Here is a 19,459-nt window from a genome sequence, read left to right as displayed (position 1 = left end):
GCGGCGGCGGCGGCGGGGCGGGGGCCGGGGGGCGCGGGCCCCGCCGGGCGGGAGGGGGACGCTGGGGCGGGCTCCATGGCAACCGGATGTAAGCGGCGGCGCTCTAGCCGCGGCTGCCGCCTCGCTGGTGCGGCGGAAGGGCGCGTCTCTGTGGTAACGCGGAAGTGAGAGGGGCCGGCGGAGCGGGACGAGCCGGGCCGGGCAGAGCCGAGTCGGGCCGCGGTCACCTCGGCCTCCGCCGCCTCCGTCTCTCCTCTCCCCCTGCGGATGGCGGCGGCGGAGACGCTGGTGCACGGCCTGGCGCGGCTGCTGCAGGACGCGGGTGAGTGGCGGGCCCCGCCGGGCCAGGGTGAAGGCGCCGGTGCTGGGGGGCAGCAGCGCTCACGGCCTGTCCCGTCCTTCCCCTTCCCTGCAGGGGATCTGGTCCTGGACGGCTCCAGCACGCTGACGCTGCTCACCCCCACCCTGCAGCACCTCACGCAGGTCTTCGAGCAGCACCTGGGCTCCCGCAACCAGAACCGGGGCTTCGTGGCCCTGCCCTCGCACCCCGCCGAGACCGCCGCCATCCTTCAGGCGCAGTTCCTCTTCGACGTCCTGCAGAAGACACACTCCCTGAAGGTCCGTACCTGCCGTGGCCGGGGATGCGAGGGGCCAAGGGGTACTGCAAGGCCGGCCAGTGGAAGTGGCAGGCACAGTTGCCTGCTTCAGAGTGACCCCCTTTGATGCCCATTGACCCCTTCTTTTGTGCACGCTGCGTGGGTTGGGTACCTCTCGCAGGACTGTCACATGGAGTCCTAGTTCAGCGGGATCGTGTGTAGCTACTTCATCTAGGATCAGACACACAACTCAGCAGAAAGTTTTTCACAGTTAAAAACGGGCAGCAGGGGTTAACTATGTTCTGACCTTGGTAAGGTGTTGACGTTGTTGGGAAAACGATTATTTCCTGAAATGCTTGAGCAATTCAGGCAGTATCTGGCAGCTGAGCACAGTTGAGTGCTCCTTGAGTGATGACTGACCTGCACAAAGCAGCAGAGCCAGGGTATTTGAGCAGAGCACTTGGACGTTGTATACACCCACTACTCTGAGACCTCTGCTGCTTATTTCTACGTCTGACATGCTCCTGCCTGGGCAGTGGTTCTTGTTGATTTGTTTCACAGCATGGGGCATTACTAGTAATGTGTTCTCGTTAATTTTTAAGAAGGCCGTAATAAAGATAAAAGTACAGAGCTAGGGATCCTTCAGAGGGCTTTTTGAAAGGTGGCATGTGTTACGAGGCTGGACATGATTATACTTGGCACTGGAGCACAGCTAGGAGGGTAGTAGAGGTGAAATGGGCCTGATAGGGGAAGGGGAATTAGCAGGTGTTCCACAGTGGTGCTCAGGAGGTGGTGTGACTGAGCACTGTGATGTCTTTAAAAGTGTTTTCAGAATGAGATGGATTGCAGAGATTATCTGAATATTGTTGGGAGGGTTTTGTGGCAGTGTGCTGAGGATGGAGATTGGAGTGGGGCTTGGAGCCTGTGGAGAAACATGGGTCCCCTGGCAGGAGGATGCAAGGAGGGACGCTGCAGTCAGGAGGATGTTGTGGTGAGTGTTTGTGTTAACCAAAAAATTTTTGGTTTTTCTGTAACAAGCCGGTAAAAAAGGGGAAGCTGCCCATTGTGGTGCAGTAACTGATTTGCTTGGAGGAACTAATAATTTATATCAGCCTGATCAGGTTCTTAAGACAGGGGAGGGAGAGGAGACAGTCAGGACACAGAGCAAGGACGGCATCTGAAATAAACTTTGCTAAAACTGATCATCAGAGCTTCCCAGTGGAAGCTTCCCCTACAAATGGTCCTGTTCAATATGCCGCATTAGTGCTGGCAGGCACTGGGCAGTGATTCATCGCCGCCCAGGCTGTAACTGTGGGAGCGGTAGCGGTGACGAGGCCTTGGGATGTCTGTTCTGCACCTTATGAGTCACTTCTGCATGAACGTGGATGTAGCTGGCAGAGAGGGTCTCTCCTGTTGTACTCTGGTGTCCACAGTGGAAGTATTAACTACTTCATTACCCACTTTATCTGAAATACTGTTTATGCACTGTCTGTAGAAAGTATAAGAAGCTGGATTTCATAAGCTGCTTTGTGGTACATGAACACAGCCTAACTACCCTGTGGCTGAACTACAGAATGCAGAGAGGAGGTTTGCAGGTACCCCAGTCTAATACTAACAGCGTCTTGGAGACCAACTCTGTTTTCCATTGTATCTGCTTGTGATTTGCCTTATTTGGCCTGTTCTAGTGAAATGCACTTGCACATCTCTCACCAGTTGCTGTGAGTTCATCTCAGTTGCTCGATAAACACAGCTCCAGCATTAGATTTGTCTTTATTTAGTAGATTTGTTAGTGGTGGCTGATGAGGAATCCAGCTGTCAGACCTTCCTGTGGTTCTGTAAGGGGTGAAGCCATGTGGGCAAGGAGAAGAAAAGGAGCTCTATGGTCTGGCATACTGTGGTCTTATGCTAGCTAACATGCTTTTTTCTTTGACCTCTATGGAAATATGGGTCCAGGAGACAGTGCTGGTACCAGCATTGGGGGAGAGCTTGTTAGCAAACATTTGAGCTGGAGGGGGGCCTGTTGAAGGTGCTGCAGTTGGTGCATCAGGAGGGCGGTATTGCAGCACAAATTGAGCTTGATGTGAGACTTCTTTTCTGATTTCTCTAGCTTGTTCATGTTCCAAACTGTGTTTTACAATCTGCTGTGAAGATCTTCCCTTTCAAGTCCCTTCGGCATCTGGAAGTAAGTATAGGAGGCAGAACTGGCTTTGAGTCTTGCTGTTTGGCTTTTCTTGACTTAGTTTTGGGGTTGCAGAATGCCTCTACTCCTAAAAACTGGGGAGGCTTTTGTGGCTTTCCTAGAAGGCTAAGTCTAAACTCCTGCAACTCTTGTGTGGGGTGAAACTCCAAGCAAAGGTTGGAGTGTTAGGGAGGGAGGCTCCAGCAGGGAAGTGGGAGATCCCTTGCAGAGATGGGCCTGGGATGGCAGCTGCTCTTATGCTATAATATTTTGATGTATGTTGTCCATTCTTTCTCATCACTGCTGCAGTTGAGGTCTGTCCCTCCACACTGCCTCCGGGGACTGCGATTTGTCTATTCTCAGCTGGAATCTCTAACCTGTTGCAAATGTATCAGTACACTGGAGGTGAGTGTCTCTACACAGCTCATGGGGAAAATTGCAGTAGAAAGTCTGTCTTGATCCTACAGCCCTTCATACATGGAAGAAGTAGGAGATGGTGTTAACTGTCTTATCAATCCATGTTGTATATGGCTTTTTCACCTTTTCCCGTTCTGGGGTCCTACTCCTGACTCAAACAGTGTTGACGTATTCCCTGTTTAGACACACATGTGCTCTGTAGTCTCCTTTTTAGCTGCTTGAGAATTTCTGGCTCCAGCCAATATTTGTATCAGCTACGTCTGATTGTTCTGTGTCTCTGAGTGTTTCCACTTTCAAAGGCCTGCAGCTGATGGAGGTTTATTTCATTGTACTTCAGCAGTCTTAAATTAGAGCTGATTGTCAGAGGGAATGCTGTGCCCCAGTGTCTTATCTGCACTTGTGCCCAGCAGGTTTCTGGGACGTGAAGGCAAGCTCCAGTTGTGGAGAACTGAGTAGCGTGGGCTGTGCTAGCTGTGGGGCCCTAGGCTTCTGTCTGTGGCACAGAAGCACCTGCCTGCTGGGGAACAGGAGTTGCTGGTAGGGAGCGCTTTGAGAGCTTCTTTTGTCTGCCAGAGCACAGGTTGTTTGGCCAGGGTATGTGTATCTTAATTCTGCTTTGATGGAGGTCTGAAAAAGGTTTTGTTAGCATGAGTCTTTGTGCTCACTGTCCAAAGCCTACGAATTGTGTTAGGTTAACTATCGCCACTTGAGTGTAGGAAGCAAAAGCATCTCACCTTCTTTCTAAATATCTAGCCGTTGAGTTCCCACCACCTCCAAATACTTGAATTAGTGACATGAAAGTCATTGCCATTCTAGACAAGGCAAGGTCTGTAAGGCACAATATGCCAGCCTTGTTCTAGACTAGCTGTTCTCCTGTGTCCATCTGCTGTTACTGTAACAGCTAGTACTCACCAAGGAATGGCTCCTCACTTTTTCCTAGGAAATCATTTCAGCATGTGGTGGAGATCTGAGCTGTGCTCTCCCGTGGTTGGAATTGCAGACTGTGAACTTCAGCTATAACTCAATCACTGCCTTGGATGATTCACTGGTGAGTGGGGCATCCTTCCTGTGTGACTGAGGGGAAGACAGGAGATGATCACAGGTAGGAACTGGGCACTCCTTTACTGATGCTGCTGCGTCTGGGTGGGAGGGAATGGGCACTGTTAATTTTGCTGGCCTCTCTCAGCAGGACAGGGTTTCCATGCTGCAGTGGAGACGTTTGTAGGATCTGATCTAGTATCTTTTTGTCCTTCAGCAATTACTAAATGCTCTGAGAGTCTTGGATTTGAGTCACAACAAGATCCAGGATTGTGAGCACTATTTAACGGTGAGTATCTTAGGCTGAGCACTGGAATTTCCTCATGTGGAGAGGACACTGCTAAAGTGCTGTCATGGTTGACCATGTGCCTGCTAGGTGAAGTATAACACAAGAAATTGGAGATGTGGCCCAGCAGACATGTGATTTAGAGCTAGTACTTGCAGCCTTGAAACTGTTGTCCTATATGTGCAGCCCCTGTGCCACCGAGGCAGAGAAGGCAGTGTTCCTCATCCACTCTGAGACAGGAAAGTTAGCTGTATGTATCACTTGGCACTCCAGGGGCCAAGTGCTAAATACAGTGATACTTACGGTGTACGCTGTATGTACAGTTGCACACGCAGTGTGCACTCCATTGTGGCCAAGACTTCGCTGCAATACGTGCAGCAGGTGGGAATTATGTAGCCAGGCACGGGACTGTAGAGACTTGCTTCGGTTTGTCCAGACTGCCAGTAGCATTTCCTTCTCACTCTCAGAAATCTCCTGTCAGTTACTTAGAAAGGTGGTAGTCCATCACAGTGGCATGTGCGTCTCTGGGGTATGGCACTGAAATCCACGCTAGATCTGCTTCTTTAAAGAGAAGCAACTCCAGCTTTTCATGGAGTTGGTGGGGTTCACAATATATCATTCACCATCACGTTTGGAAAGGTAAGAAAGGGCTTCTTTTGGTAGTTCAGTCCTTTTGCTGAGCCAGGGTGTCCAGTCCCTTCCTGTGCTCCATGGAAGTTGATAAGGAAGGAGAAAGCTACTCCTAGCAAATTTTGTAAAGCAGTTAGATTGTGCTGAGCGCCACTAGACAAACCACTCCAAATATGAATGTTGAAGGCTTGCTGCAGAAATAGACTTGAGAAACTCACTTGTTAGGTGATGTTGGTGGGGTGGAGAGAATGGTGGGGGCTAATGCCCTGGTTTGAGTCCAGCGTCAGGCTTTGAGCTAAGGTCCCAATTGATCCGCTGCTGCTCTTCTCTCTGAACAGACCCTTACAGAACTAGAGTACCTCAATCTGGCTTATAACTTCCTGTCCAAGGTGCCAAACCTTGGCATCTTCAGCCGATCCAAGCTGGTGACTCTGATCCTGCGCAACAATGAACTTGACAGCATTAATGGTGAGCCCACAAGGGAGGAGCATTTCCGAGTTTGAGGCCTTTCTCTCTTCCTTGAGGAGCAGAACTTGAAATCTTGGGTGCAGCTATTTTTACTAGGGTTCAATTTTGGGGCAGAGGGGTAGGTGGGAGGCTTCTAAGTTATATCTTCTAGTGTGCTGATGGCTTCTCGCTGTGTTTGCAGGGGTTGAACAGCTAGTGAATCTGCAGCACCTGGATGTAGCCTATAACCTGCTGCTGGAACATGCCCAGTTGGCACCATTGTCCACTCTGCACTATGTAAAAAAAGTAAGTATGAAACCCGATGGGTTGGTAGATTAGAGATGTCATGGTCAGGAGGTGCAAGGCGGAGACTGTGTGGTAAGAAGAGAGTTTTAAAAGATCAATTCAACTCTTGAGCATTTAGTTCTAATGTGGGAAGCTGTTGGGGGAGCGTTGGAGAGACACCTGTATTTCAGCCTTCGTTTTTGGTGACCCCTGCTTAAGCAAACCTTTTTCCATATATTCATCCCCACCTCCTTGCTTCCCCTTTCTAATCTTAACACTTTCAAGTTCAGTAAAGATCCTCCCCTAATCCTGTTATGGATTTGTGTGTTAAGAGAAATCTTAAGGAGAATAACTGCAGTCACTATAGTGCTTGTAAAGGAAGACAGCCTGCAAAGGACTGTTCTTGCAACACTTCTCAGAGAGAAAGCTTGAAGCCTGCAGGCAGATTGGGTCAGGGTATAGAATATTGTTTCTAATAACACTTTCTCTATTTTCCAGCTGCATTTAGAGGGAAACCCATTATGGTTCCATCAAAACCACCGATCTGCAACCCTTGTACATGTGTCTCCCAGGGCAGCCTCCTCCAATGTGAGTATTAGCCACGTGCCTTCTGCTCCTGCTGTTGAAGGTGCATGGTGTTCTGATACTCAGGGGCAAATGAGAGGAAAGAATTTCATAAACCTGAAAATTTATTCCAGTGCTGTAACAGTGGTCATTGTTTCATGGTGGTTTTTTTTCCAGGTAGAGTATTTTTTCCTTAAATTTTTAAGTGGTGGGCTGTCCACGGCAGATCGAGTTGAATGCTGATCTCAGGTTTGCAAGACCTCAGATCTTAATACATCTTCACTGTCTACTTCATCAGCTTTGTTCACTGGTGGTCCCAAAACTTTACTGTGTTCCTGCTAGATAGCGACTGTGTAGCTGGACTTTCCAAAGAAGGAACTCACCGTCTTAGCCCACCTTGCCTAATTACATACTCCTTTGGCAGCCGTGGCCAAAGCCGTGGCCGCCTTTCTCCCCATCTCTCTGCCCTCAGCTAGGTGTCATCAATGTTTCCCTTGCACTCCAGTGCTTAGGTCAGTTCTTGGTGATGTTATCTTAAATAAAGAAGCCAGCAAAGACAGCGTTCTGGCAATTTAGCAAAGTAAACTTACTTGCTAAGGGTCATAGGTGTTCCAGAGCGGGTCTGGCCTTCAGATTAGTGGCAAATGGCTGGTTTTATTGTCTTCAAACTGCGTCTTCGAACAAGGATTTGCTGAACTCAAGTTACTGGAAGCTAGGGAGACTCAGGGTAAAAGTAGGGTACAAGCTTTGAGGTGAAAGTGAGTACCTTTCAAAACAATTCATGCGTTGCTGCAGGGTAATCTATTGTATCTCTTCTGCGAACTGTCTTGGGTACTTTTCTGGGAGTCGTGAAGTCTGTAAACAGGAAAACCACAATGGTCCCTGCTGGCCTTATATGCTCTTAGGTCAGGTAGCTGCAACTAAAGGAGTGATGATGGATAGGCAGGAACAGGGTTGTTTCTGGTAATCTTTGCAGTTTTGTGCCAGGGATCCCAAGGCTAGGGAGGCCCGAAGGGGAATAGGAGTCAGCAGATGTTGTCCTGAGTATGTGCCAGCCAAGTGGAATCTGACTGCAAATGGGTCTCTAATTACAGTTCCTCTTGGATGGGGAGCCACTTTCTTCCTCGGACCTAATGGTAAGTACAGTTGCTGTAAACTCATCTTACTGGCTTTGGGGTGGGAACTCTGACAGGTTTTTTGCATTGTCATGTGTCCCGTTGAATCTGTATGGGCTGCCTTGACTCTTTGACACAGTTCATTTTGGCTCAGTCCATGATGATTCCTAGTAATTGTTGGGATTGGCCAGTGTAACTTTTTCTGTCCTATGTAGCCTTGCAGAATGTGGAGCCTTGCCTGTTTCCTTTTCAGGTGCTATCTGGGACTTGGCACTTGACTTAGGTGCCAGCAGAACAAACAGTTGTCAGTTTCCCACCTGGTGCTTTTAAGGAAGGCCGAGATTGAGTTAAATTGGAGTGGTCCTGATAAACAGTCCAATCAACCAGGCAGGACCTGTTGTCACCACTTTGACTGAAATGGTTAAAGTTTGGGGTGAGGGGCAGGGAAGTTGTCAGCCTGAGTTGTGGCTTGGTTACCTTGTCCCCCCTTCGCACTCAGCAGGCAGTGTTCTCTTTTTTTGGCTTTAGCACCTTCCAAGACTTGTGCAAAGTGCATCACAGTCCATCCACACTTCTACCTCAGAGAAGACAGCACTGGACCGCAGTGCGCTGGACAGTTCTTGTGCTGCAGACTTCAGTGACAGTCCGTCCCCAGCGGAGAACGTGGCTGTCAGGCATCCTCGGAAGAAAAGCAAGGTCTGTGACTGAGATAGCTTCTTAACTGTGTAGCTGGCATGTTGGGTGAAGGGGCTGCCTCGGCGTGAAAGCCTCCTGCTGTGGAATGTGGTCTTCTACTGACTGCGTGGCGCTGAGCGTCTACGCTGCCGCGTGTCAGGAAGGGGCTGGGCTTAACGTCAGTCTTGGTATACTGTGACAAATGTTTCATGGTGTGCTTCTGCACTGTAACAGCCATGAACCCTTCAGCTTGGCAGAGCCCCTCATCAGATGCTGTTTTTATTGTTCTGGTGCTTCCCAACTATTCTTATGCTGTTTGTTCCAGGGAAAAGTCAAAGTGCGCAGAGCGAGCATTTCGGAGCCCAGTGACACAGAACACGAGCCCCAGGCTTTATCTCTCTCTGCTGGTGAGGCTTGTCTTCTTCCTCAGTGACACAGCCGCTGAACTGCGCACAGTCAGAGAAGTGCTCTGGCATGGTGACTGTTTTCATACTTCCCAAGTTTTCTCTCTGCAGGCCTGGTCCTGCAGCATCAGAAGGAGATGAAGCGCTTGGACAGCTTCAGAGATCGCTTTGGTGTTGACTGGCTTCAGTACAAGAGACAGCTGGAGGAGCGTGATGAAGTACCCGTCCTCTGCCGTAGCCGTTCTGCAGATGAGATTGCAAGCAGAGCTGCTGCAACAGACTTGCAGAGTGAGAGCTCTGATCCAGAGCAAGGAAAACCCCAAGTATCCCAGAAAGAATATTCTCCTCCTTTGGATGATACTGAGAAGGTGGAAGAGCCTGAAGTACAGCTGGATGAGCCTGTGGAAGGAGAACAGATAGGAGAAGAGGAGGCAGATGAGCTGATGCTGGGGGAGGAAGAAGAGGAGAAGCCAGAAGGTAAACAGGTCCTTTCACTGCTGTGTTTGAGGGCTTGGGTGATGATAGAATAGATGTTTTAAATGTGGTATCCCTGAAGCTTAATCATGCTGCCCAGTATTGTGGGAGTTCTAAGGACTTGGGCCAAGCAGGCCTGAAAAGCTGCTCTGTGTACTGACCTGTACTGTGTCTTGTTTGGCAGTGGACCTTTGCCAGCCAGTGCTGGTAAGCCAAATAGAAGGTGAAGGGGACCCAGAGCCAGACTGGATCTTCCTGCGAGTCACAGCTAGGCATGTGCTTGAGGTGGAACTGAAGGCTGCCAGAGTTCTCCACAAGCTGGAGCTGAAATGCCTCCAAAAGGTGGAGACCTCCGAGATGAATTGGAAGAGGATGGTAAGTTATGCTTCTATGTGAGCCTTTGTCATCTTACTCCCTGTGTGGGACAGCATTCTGGATTTGGGTCTCTGTCAGAGTACCCTGCAGGTCTTTTCCTAGCTGCTGCAAAGCCTGATTGCTTGAGCGTCTCTTCCACTCAATGCATGGGTATCTAACAGCATCTGTATTGCTTAGAGTACCTGTGATAGTGCAGCGGAAGCCAGCATCAATTCTGTTCCAAAGCTGGAGTTAAAAAGAAAATGGCTGGACTTGTTCCAGTGTGCAGGAATGAGAGACTTCTCAAGAGGAGCCTAAATGAAATGGAGACCTCCTTCCTATCCATTCCTCACTGGGATATCACCCTGGCCTTGGAGGAATGTTTGTGGATTGCACTTTTTCTTAGACAGTGCAGCACCGAGCCTAGTGTGACATTTAGAAAGCTGCTGGTATCTCAGCGGGCAGTTTTCCATCCACTCTAGGTACATGCTTTAGCAGTACAATTTTTCATTTTGCTTTTGTGGTCCTTCAGAAAGGGAGTTTGGAAATCTCTTTTTCCTCGTGGTAGGATTTTAACATTCAGTGTGTGCGTAGACATGTTTGCAGGCTCTTCTAATACCTCTTGAATGTTTGTGGCTTGATATTCTTCTGAAATACCTTAGTGAAAAAGTGTTTTGTTTGAGATGCTTTGTTCCGGGCCTTGAAACTTACTGTTCTCCTCAGCACTTATGAGCTTTGGGTTTATTTATTTATTTATGCCTGTTTTACCAGGCTCCCAAATGCTATCAGGTATGAAGGGCTAGTCAAGGTTCACTAAAATTAGGTGCCTGTATGGCCAGTTGCAAACTAATGTAGTCTGGATGCTGGATGCTGAACCTTCTTTCTAGAGCTGGTGTTTTCTGTCTCCTGCAGGACCTGGAGCGAGTTTTCCCTGTCCTTACGTTGTACTTCAGCTACATTCGCAAGGACCGGCAGAAGCGCAAATATGTGGTGCTTGATGACTGCCCAGAGCAGTGTCTACAGGTAGGGGAGGCTAGAGGGGAAAGTGTTACTGGAAGGTGCTGAATTCTTCTAGCCAGCACAGGGCCTCTGTTCTCAGAGCACAAGTACATCTGCTGCCCTGTGGCAGCCCATGTCTGGCTTGTAAGCTCAGGATTTCTTCTGCTGCACAAATAACCTGTGGAGGGCCCTGTGACCATGGCCATGGGCAGTGGAGCTCCTGGAGCATAAAGGGTGCTCTCAAGGAGAAAAGCCTTGCAGCTTTCTCCCTCTTGGGGAGAAAAGTTAGTAGTCAAGTTAGTGATCCTTATTTGTTACGCATGTTTCCTGGGTGGCAAACATAATGTTTCCTGGGTGGCAGCGAGTGATGCACTGTGCTTAGCCCTCCGCAGAGCGAGAGTGTCAATGCTATGGTAGCTCTGGTCTGCACAGCTGCTACAGGGGCTCTGGTCTCAAATCCAAGTATTTTTCTCAAGGTACTGTTGTTTAAGTACATTTAAACAAGTTGTTACGGAGAAGGCACAAATAGATGGGACTTTTGAGACCAAAGTTCCAGGGAGAGCCTGTCAATATGTAGATACAAGGCACAGACCTGCAAAACCATGTTCTTTTGGTATTCTGCAGTGAAGCTCCGTGCCCTTGGCAAGTCTTGCACAAACTGGCTGTTGTACTGTTAGATGGGAAATGGCCCTGCACCCCTTGCACTCAGAAATGCTCTAATGAGGCATATGAGGAGATCTGCTGATGTCAGAGGCTTGCTTTTATTAGGATGGTTATAGCTGCCTGCTAGCACTCTTTTCCCTGTGCTTCTACTTTTAGTGTGTCCTTGAAGTGTTGTCCCCAGCTGTTGAGGAGAATCGGCGAAATCAGGACCAGGAGAAGGGATCCACGAAGCTCCAGTGCCTGAAATGCAAGCAGGAGTTTTCTCAGTCCCTGGCTCCCTGGCATCAAAGTCCCTACCCTTCAGAGGTTGGAGATGCCAAAATCCTGGAGACCCTAGTTGCCTCAACTCAAGGTAGGATGTAGTTGCTCAGAAAAAAGATTCTTGCTAATGCCCAGGCTGACTGCCAGAATGGCAGCTGTGGTGCAGAGCATGGAATGTGTAGGAGAGAGTGATGTCTTGGCTGTACTGGAATTAAAACCGGTTGTGGGATGTGCTCGCACTTGGCCCACTTGGACTGGGAAGAACCTGTCTTGTTCGCTAGCAGGAATAAGTCACTGTTCTAAGGTTAAGCAAAAAGCACCCCTGTTGTGGGTGGCCTGGGGTCTGGGAGGACATAAGGGTGCTGGAAACTGCAGATGGTCCACAGAAATCTGAAGTCTGGGAGAGTCCTTAAAGGTCATGTAGTCTCTCATACTATTGAAACCATGGTCAGTTCTGCCACAGAGACCAATTTGTTCTAAAGGGCTTTTGCTGACAGAGGCTTTTGGGGAATCTGCTGCAGTATTTCAGGTAAAACTTTGGCTGTTAGACGTCAGAAAAATAACCAGAACCCTAACCTAAGTCTCCCTGGCTGTGATCTTATGCCCACTCTTGCTTACCTTATGGGGAATGATTTATTCCTTCCTTTGTACTTGAGAGCCATTGTTCTCCCCCTGTGACTGGTCCTGTCTTCTGTCCTTTAGAGTAAATAAGCTCAACTCCCTAGATAATTTGCTTGTCAGTCATATCTCATACAATGCAGTTATTCTTGCTGGTCTCCTTTGTACTCTTTCCCATTTGTCCACATTTTTCTTTGGGTGTCTGAAACTAGATGCGGTATTTTGGCTGAGACGTGGCTAGTGCTGAATAGGCAACTTCTGATTGTTGAGTTTTTTCAAAACTCGGTTTATATTTGAAGTGGGGAGTGCCCAGCCTTAGCTCTGAAGATACTGCTCATTTGACGAAGTATCCTGGGATCTAAGTACTGCAGTGAGGGCAGAGGTGCTGTCCTGGCTGCAGCACTTTTTTCCACCATGGGACACTTTCTTTCGCCCTGGAAGGGTAGTGAGAGTCCCAAGATCTAGCTGGGAGTCTGCTGTGGTGTGGGGGAAGGGAGCATCGGGAACTGGGGTCGGGACGGATGAGGAGAGCTGGAGAAGAGACATGGCATGCTTGTGGTTTGGCTGGCTGGAGGATAAACCAAGCTGGGGATGGATGTGGCTAAGGAAGGTTGGATTGAGTGGTCATGAGCTTGGGCTTCAAAGACTACGTGAGCACTTTTGGATATGAAGTGGAGGAAAGTCATGAGCCAAAGCCCTGATGTAGTTTCGGTTGCAAATACAGCACACGCTGGTCACCCTCAATCTGAGCAGACCTATTTCAGGTGGGTGTTGGCACTGATCTGGAATTTCTCGGTGATTTGTGAGGGAAGGTGTGTAGGTTATGATTCTGAGCAGAGTTGCTCAACAAGCTGCTCGAGTCGGACTGTAACTATTGTCTACTTTGAAAGGGATGGTTTGTGGTTTGCAGAGGGGGGGGGAGGAAAATCTTGTTGCGGGAGAGGTGTTCTGTTTTTTCTTTATCCCCGATGAAATCTTCCACAGATGCCTCAGCGGCTGGTGAGCCCATAGTCTGTCCCAGTTGTTCCAGTGACCATGTGGTCATCCTGCCTTCAGAGGTGTGCTCTAGCACGCCTTTGCCACCTGGCCCTGATAGCACGAGTGAGGACCTGTCAGACTCTGTCCTGGAGGGAGGCAGCCAGCAGGAGGGCCCAGAGGAAGCGCCCACCCTGGCCAACGAGAGTGGGAAGTTCTACATTGGTGGGGAGGACAGCTCGGAGATGGATACCAGCAACAGCAACAGGACACCAGACCTGAGTGGTGAGCATGATGGCACTCTCCATTCCAGCTCCCGCAATTCAGATGGGAGCTGCGGGAAGAAGGAAATGGGCATGAAGAGCCACTACTTGTCCCTCAGCCACACAGACACCAATGGGGGCAGCTTGATGGGGAGCTACCGTTACAGCGTTTCTCGTGGGCCCACTCCTTCCCAGCTCTCTTTGAACTCCGAGTCTGAAGAAACATGGAATCTCAGTCCCTGTGAGTATATAGGAACTGTGCAGGGTTTAGAGGTGTGCACAGCTTGGTGTTGGGCTTTATCACTGGTGCTTTCAGGGAGCACTGCCTCCTGTTCAATGGGGATGGGGGGGTCATCAAGCACAAGCAGCAGTGACCATGGTTTTTGTGAGCAGAGTTTTTCCTTCCCCTCTCTGTCCTCATGTCTGAAGGTAGCGAAAACTGAGTCAGCTCCTAATCCCTAGTTATTGCTCAGACTCGTGAGTAATGGGGATTTGTTCTGGGAGCTGCACTGGTCAGTTACAGACACTGGGTTCCTGTGGCACCAGTGAGCTGCTAGCTGGAGCATTACATTTGGGGTCAAATCGCAAGGTCCCAATTTAAAACTGAGCCCATTAAAAAGTTGCTGCTGAGGAAAAGTTGATTAGTGTGGTGTTTGTGGTAGAGGACCAGCTCAGCTGGGAAGTGTGTACTCTCTGGCAGTATTGCGGCTATTGTATAAATTATTTGGTTATACAATTGCATGACAAACCTAATTATGTTCTTAAGCAGTTTTATTGGTGTCTTCCTCAGCCCCCTTTAACCTTACCACAGTCGAAGTCAAGAGTTTAAAAAGTTGACCTGGGCTGACACCAGCTGAAATGAGAAAGGTCTTTCTGGCGTTGTGAATTGCTCTCCAGCCAAATCTGGCAGTAAAGCAGTGTCCTCCTGTGACTAAACAGCTGAGCATAGGTTGAAGATGGGTTAGACCAAAGCTTTGTATATCTGAAAAAGCAAGTGTTGGAGTCCCCTCATGTCTCCACATTGAGATCTGTGGCCTGGAAAGCCCTGGCTTTGGCTTTTTGTCTTGAGGAGAGACTTGCTGGACGCAGGTATGCAGAGGCAGGTGACACTGCTGCCCTGATGCCAGTCTGCATGCTTGGGCAGCACCTGGTCAGTGGGCAGAGTGTGAATCCTACCCTTTGCTCTCCTCAGCTGTAAACGGCATCCTGAACACAAGAGACTTCCGTTCTGTGGATCATCGCTTGAAGCTGTACTTGGACATGGAGGTTTTTGAGGAGAACACTGAGGAGTTCCAGTGCTTCCTCAAGGTGAGCTCCCACAGCACCACTCGTACAGCTCCTTCGCTGTCCTTCTTGCCACCCTATAAGTTCTGCTCTGGGGTGGCATCCCAGAGACTGTGGGGCGTGAAAGGAGCTGAGGTATGTTTGAGTTGGCCCTTTCCATGGGTGGGCTGGCAAGGGACAGGCCAGTCTTATGGCCCGCCCTCTTTGTGCTCTAGGTGGTCATGGTGAAATTTGGTCGACAAGGAGAGTTCCTTTCAATCCTGGTTGCCTCTGATCTCAAGATTTATGTGCTGGAAGTCACTGGGGCTATCAGGTGAGGAGAAAGGTGGCAAATGAGACCCTGTAGCAAGGCTGTGAGGCTGGGTAGTGCCAGCCTGTGCTAGCCTTACCCTGGAGGTGTGGTGACATGCAAAGGCTCTTCTGCCAAATCCCCTGCTGCAATCTGATGTGGGAGAGGAGATGGGGCAGCCTGCTGCAGCTGAGGGCCGTGCTCTGTGATTAGGGGACAACCTGCAGACTGGCTGAAGAAGAATGACTCTCACTACCTGTCTGATATTTCCCATCTGGAAGTGGGACTCCGCCACCAGAGCTTGCGAATGGAGTTTGAGAACCCAAAAGCCTCCTACAATCTGCTGATCCGGAACCAAAGCTGCTGTGACCAGTTCCTGCAGACCCTGACATGTAAGAGTAGAGCTGTAGTGGGGGTGGGGTGGGCGCGGAAGAGGATTGGGAAGATTTGCTCTTGGAGAGCTACCAGGAGAGCTGTAGTTGAATGTATGTTGGAAATCCACTTCATGCCAGCTCAGAAAAAAGTTGGGGGAGAACCCCACTGGCATCATAACTTCCAGACCCTCTTTGTAGACTAGAGAACCATCCTGTGCTGTTATGTACTGCCCTTGGGCTTGCAATAAAAGATATCTACCTTCTCTTCCTCTTTAGATCTCATGCAAGAGCTGCCTGCTAAGCACAGGAGTAAGGTGAAGGAAATCCCCACTGTGGAAATGAATCCACAGCATTGGCTATGGTAAGAACAGCCTCTGGGAGGTTGGGGTTTTGGATAGAAGAGGATGTCTGCTTGTCCAGCAGTGCCTGGGAAGCGTAGTGCTCAAAACAGGGTGGCAGAGGAGGAGGCACCACTGGAGTGGCAGCCAGGCCTGTGTCATAGGTTTAAGGCAGCTGGCTCAGGTGCCTGCTGCACAGGGTGAGGAGGCAAAGGGGTGTCATGGACTGAGCCAGGCAGAGCAACTCCAGCCCTTCTGGAGGAGCCTGAGAGGGGATAAAAGGGGGAAGCATAGGGCAGCCTCCTCCTTTGCAAGAAGCATTTGGTTCCTAACTGGCAAGGTGGTGGGCAGAGTAACAGGAGAGAGGAATTTTGCGACATCTGGAAGAGATGGGTCCCTCCCTTCCCCGAGAGGACAGTGCATAGTAGCTAGCTCACAGCAAACCTAGACTGGAAACGGAGTGCTTCCTTGATGACCCTGCTGTTGTATCTCCCCCAGGCCTCTGCTGGACTCCAAGACCACAGATTCTGCAGCTGCAGATGACACTTGTTTCTTCTATCTGCTGGCCTACCTGATCCAAGGTACAGGAGATCTCGGTGCCAGGGTGTCCCACACCTGTGCTGTCCGCTTACATGGTTTTTAGTGTACAGTCTGTAGGAAAGAGCTGGGCCATTTGGTCCAGCAGCGAGACGGGGTGGGCGTGTGGGTGAGGGCTCTTTTTGCTGTTGAGATATGTAGGATAGCAGCATGCGTCTTCCTATATGTCCAGTGAGTCTCCCAGCCTTTTTCTGCGCGGAAGTCCAGACTCTAGGGAGCAGTTGGTCTTGCACACAAGGTTTGGTGACAACTCAGAATGGTTTCTGAGAAGCTGGAGATTATCTAAGGGCTGGATCATTGCCCTGAGCTGAGGGAAAGCTGAGAGGTCATCCTTACAGCTGGTTTGCATGAGGAGCTGAAAGGCTCCTCGGTTCGGGAAAACCGAAGCAGGTGTCCAGAACCCGAGACAGTAGGACAGGAGCAGCCTGCTGGAGCCCATCAAGTTCTGTTCCAGGACTTGCTGAGGGTGAAATGTGCTAAACCTGGGATTTGAGTCTTCAGTGAACAATTCCAGTGTCTTCTCAGCTTGGGATGCTGGAGAAAGCAACATAGCTGTTAATCACATTCTGACCAGTTTGTTACTGTTCTTGCACCCTCATTCGCCATTGGTCATTGGGGAGGTATAAGAGAATGAGAATCACAAGGAATCTGTGGGAAGTATGTTTATTGGTCTCCTCAAGCTGAACAAATAGCCTGTGGGAGGGAGAACTTAAAGTGTGTTTTTCTTACTCTACAGTTTTCTCCTTTTTTAGAGTACGGTGCCCAAAACTGGACACGGTTCCAGCTGAGGCCTCATTGCCAAGTAGACAGGACTAATTAAACATCCTATTTCTGATATTCCTGCTAATTCCCAAGAGTGAGATGTGATGAGAAAAGCAACATGTTGCTGTAGCAGCATGTGATCCCCTGTGACCTCAGACCTCTCTGCTAGTGGTTCCCTATTTCTGTGCATCTGCCTTATTCACAAATTCTAGTGCTTTTCATTGGCATCCACTGAAATCAGCCGGATGATGCTTATGTTCCCTACAGTTTATCAAAACTACTTTGCTTCCTGCCATACTTAAGACACATCCCAACTTGGTATTGAACTTTGCGTGTGCTCTCTGTTCTAACCATCAGATATCTGCAGCCAGACAAATTCAAGCCAAAAAAGGCGGCCTTTCAGCCGAAGCTGATGACTGTTAGCTAAGGAGTAGCAAAGTGGTTTTTAAGAGGTCAAAGGACTCCAGTGTCTTTTCCTGCCTCACATGAGGCCATAGGCTGGACAAGGCTTGCTGGGTGGTGGTCTTTCATATTGCATGCTCCTGCAATGAGTTTGGGTAAGCTGGTTAAGCCCAGACGCATTTAGCTACCCTGCTCCCGCTCTTCAGGCAGGAAGCTGGATAAGGCTGTTCACCCAGTTACTGTTGCTGGAAAGGATTTCCCTAGGGAAGGAATGGAAAGCAAAGCTGGTTCTGTGGTGACTCAGGCTCTCAGCAAAGCCTCTCCTATTCCCTCCTATCCTTTTAGGGGCATCTGCTTTCCCTGTGACCCTGCTGAGCACCCGAAGCATGCTGTTTCTGCTGGAGGAGAATCACCAGTGGCAGGTGCAGCCCTCCTTGGATGAAGACCATGAGGCAGAAACGCCTCCTAGGAGCAACATCCAGTTGAAGGAGAAGCAGCCGATCAGCAGCATTAGCAATGTCATAACCTATCGTCTCTGTCCTTGTGACATCAAGCTGATGCTTTATGATGAGGTAACCAGGAGGTGGTCATGGGGCACACAAGATGCTGGGGGCAGGACTGTGCTCAGATCCTGCTCCTGCCAAGGGGGTCTTGGGGCTGCCATCTCCCATCCTAACCTAGGGCCTTGCACCACAGAGGTGGGGGAGCACAGCGAACTGTTGCTGTACAAATGTCAGGCAGCGACACTTCCACGGCTGGCAGCAGGAGAGGGAGGAAGATGTTTCTTAGGAACTGGGAGGAGCTGGCAGCTGCGCTGGGGAATAGCAGTTCAGGGCTGATCAGTGCCTTTGAGGCTAGGCCCTGCTCATCTGCCTCCCTCTTTTTGCTCCCTCCCAGGTGCTGAAGGTGGAGAGCACTTGGCACATCCGCACAGAGTGCCCTGAGCTCCTGGTAGAGCTGGTGGAGTGGATCCGTGGGCCCTGGGAGGAGATGTTCTCAATCGAGCTGCGGAAGGCTGTGTACGAGGGACTGGAGTGAGCTTGCTGGCTATAGGCAGGCGGGACTTGGAGTCAAGAGTGCTGCTGCGCTGGCAGTGGTGCAGAAGTGTCTCCCACTCCCATCTGACCTTTTCTGTCCTGTGGCCTCTGTTTTCTACCCTACTCTTGCCCCTGGCCCTTTTTGGTGGGGAGGAGGGGAGCACACAATGGTCCAGGCTGCACAGTCACTCACTTGCACTGGGCTGGCCATGGAAGGAGGAGGTGGAGGGTGTTCCCTGTAATACTGCATAAGCTACACAGAGTTTTAAGTTGGCAGTGTCTGCTAGTCTCCTTCAGGGTCGTATGGAGTGTCACTGAAGGAAGAGGGGAGCCAGGCCAGAGCATGTTCAGTGGGACATGCAGTGGTACTAGGCAAACAGCAGGCCAGAGGCAGTTGGGCACTGTGGTCTTTCTAGCAGGTGTACTTGCTGCCTTCTTAGCTGTCTCAGAACAGCTGCCATTACCTGCTGCTGATGTTATTTTTTTTCCTCCCCCTCCCTCTTGTCCATGGCTTCCCTAAAGCTGTCTGCTTCAAACAGGAGCCTGATTGCACAAGGGGATGAGGCATGTTGTATTCATAACCCCACAGAGAGCCCTTACCTGCCTGCCTGGCAGGACACGGCTCAGTCTGCTGCTGTAGTCTTTCACTGTCACTGGGCGGGGAGGAGCTGTGAGGCTCTTAGCACAGAAATGTGTTGCTCATCGCTTAGGGGTCAGGACCCTGGTGGGCACTGGCAGGTAAAAGTGAGGCTTAGGCTTTTCTGAGCAGTCCAAAAGCAAGAGTCTATTTTAACATGAGTTTTACTATTTTCTATTATAATAAAAGCTTATATTTATTGAATTGTCACACTTTCCTTGTTGCGTCCTCTTTCACTGCTGTAATGTCTTTGTAAGGTCTTGCATACTAGCCTTGCAGCAGCCTCAAGGGTTTCCCAGCATCTCGCAGGGTTCGAGCCATTTTCCCCTTCCTGTTCAGGTGCTGATGGGCTGCTGGACTTATCTTCTCCACCTGCCTGGCTCCCAAGCGGCAGCCAAGGAACAAGGCCCAAACAGGATTAGACTGACAGAAGGTACTGGTTGTGGTGTTCTGTGATAGTTGTCTTCAGGTGAGCATCCTGTGGGCTTCCAGCCCC

At 49.9% G+C, this 19,459-nt stretch overlaps 1 protein-coding gene across 4 annotated transcripts; it reads left to right on the top strand.

Moving 5' to 3' along the window:
* The first annotated feature begins 122 nt into the window (after nucleotides 1–122).
* Nucleotides 123–19,167, top strand: STK11IP (serine/threonine kinase 11 interacting protein). Of its 4 annotated transcripts, XM_054208996.1 has the most exons (24): nucleotides 128–322; nucleotides 416–618; nucleotides 2,704–2,778; nucleotides 3,085–3,180; nucleotides 4,133–4,240; nucleotides 4,448–4,519; nucleotides 5,485–5,614; nucleotides 5,796–5,899; nucleotides 6,377–6,466; nucleotides 7,537–7,578; nucleotides 8,086–8,253; nucleotides 8,558–8,639; nucleotides 8,748–9,113; nucleotides 9,295–9,485; nucleotides 10,377–10,487; nucleotides 11,283–11,478; nucleotides 12,990–13,484; nucleotides 14,436–14,551; nucleotides 14,743–14,840; nucleotides 15,030–15,208; nucleotides 15,467–15,551; nucleotides 16,027–16,109; nucleotides 17,635–17,861; nucleotides 18,187–19,167. In XM_054208996.1, the coding sequence occupies exons 1-24, from the start codon at nucleotides 268–270 to the stop codon at nucleotides 18,325–18,327; spliced, it is 3,513 nt and encodes a 1,170-aa protein (XP_054064971.1). In that variant the 5' UTR covers nucleotides 128–267; the 3' UTR covers nucleotides 18,328–19,167. The 4 variants fall into 4 exon arrangements, 3 of the variants coding, with proteins under 3 accessions (XP_054064972.1, XP_054064971.1, XP_054064973.1); XM_054208997.1 differs by lacking the exon at nucleotides 7,537–7,578 and having other exon boundaries at nucleotides 127–322; XM_054208998.1 differs by lacking the exons at nucleotides 2,704–2,778; nucleotides 3,085–3,180.
* Nucleotides 19,168–19,459: the final 292 nt, after the last annotated feature.

The sequence above is a fragment of the Rissa tridactyla genome, chromosome 7, assembly GCF_028500815.1.
Source record: "Rissa tridactyla isolate bRisTri1 chromosome 7, bRisTri1.patW.cur.20221130, whole genome shotgun sequence".
NCBI lineage: Eukaryota > Metazoa > Chordata > Aves > Charadriiformes > Laridae > Rissa > Rissa tridactyla.
Note: the sequence above shows the minus strand (reverse complement) of the source record. Positions and strands in the feature narration are given on the sequence as shown.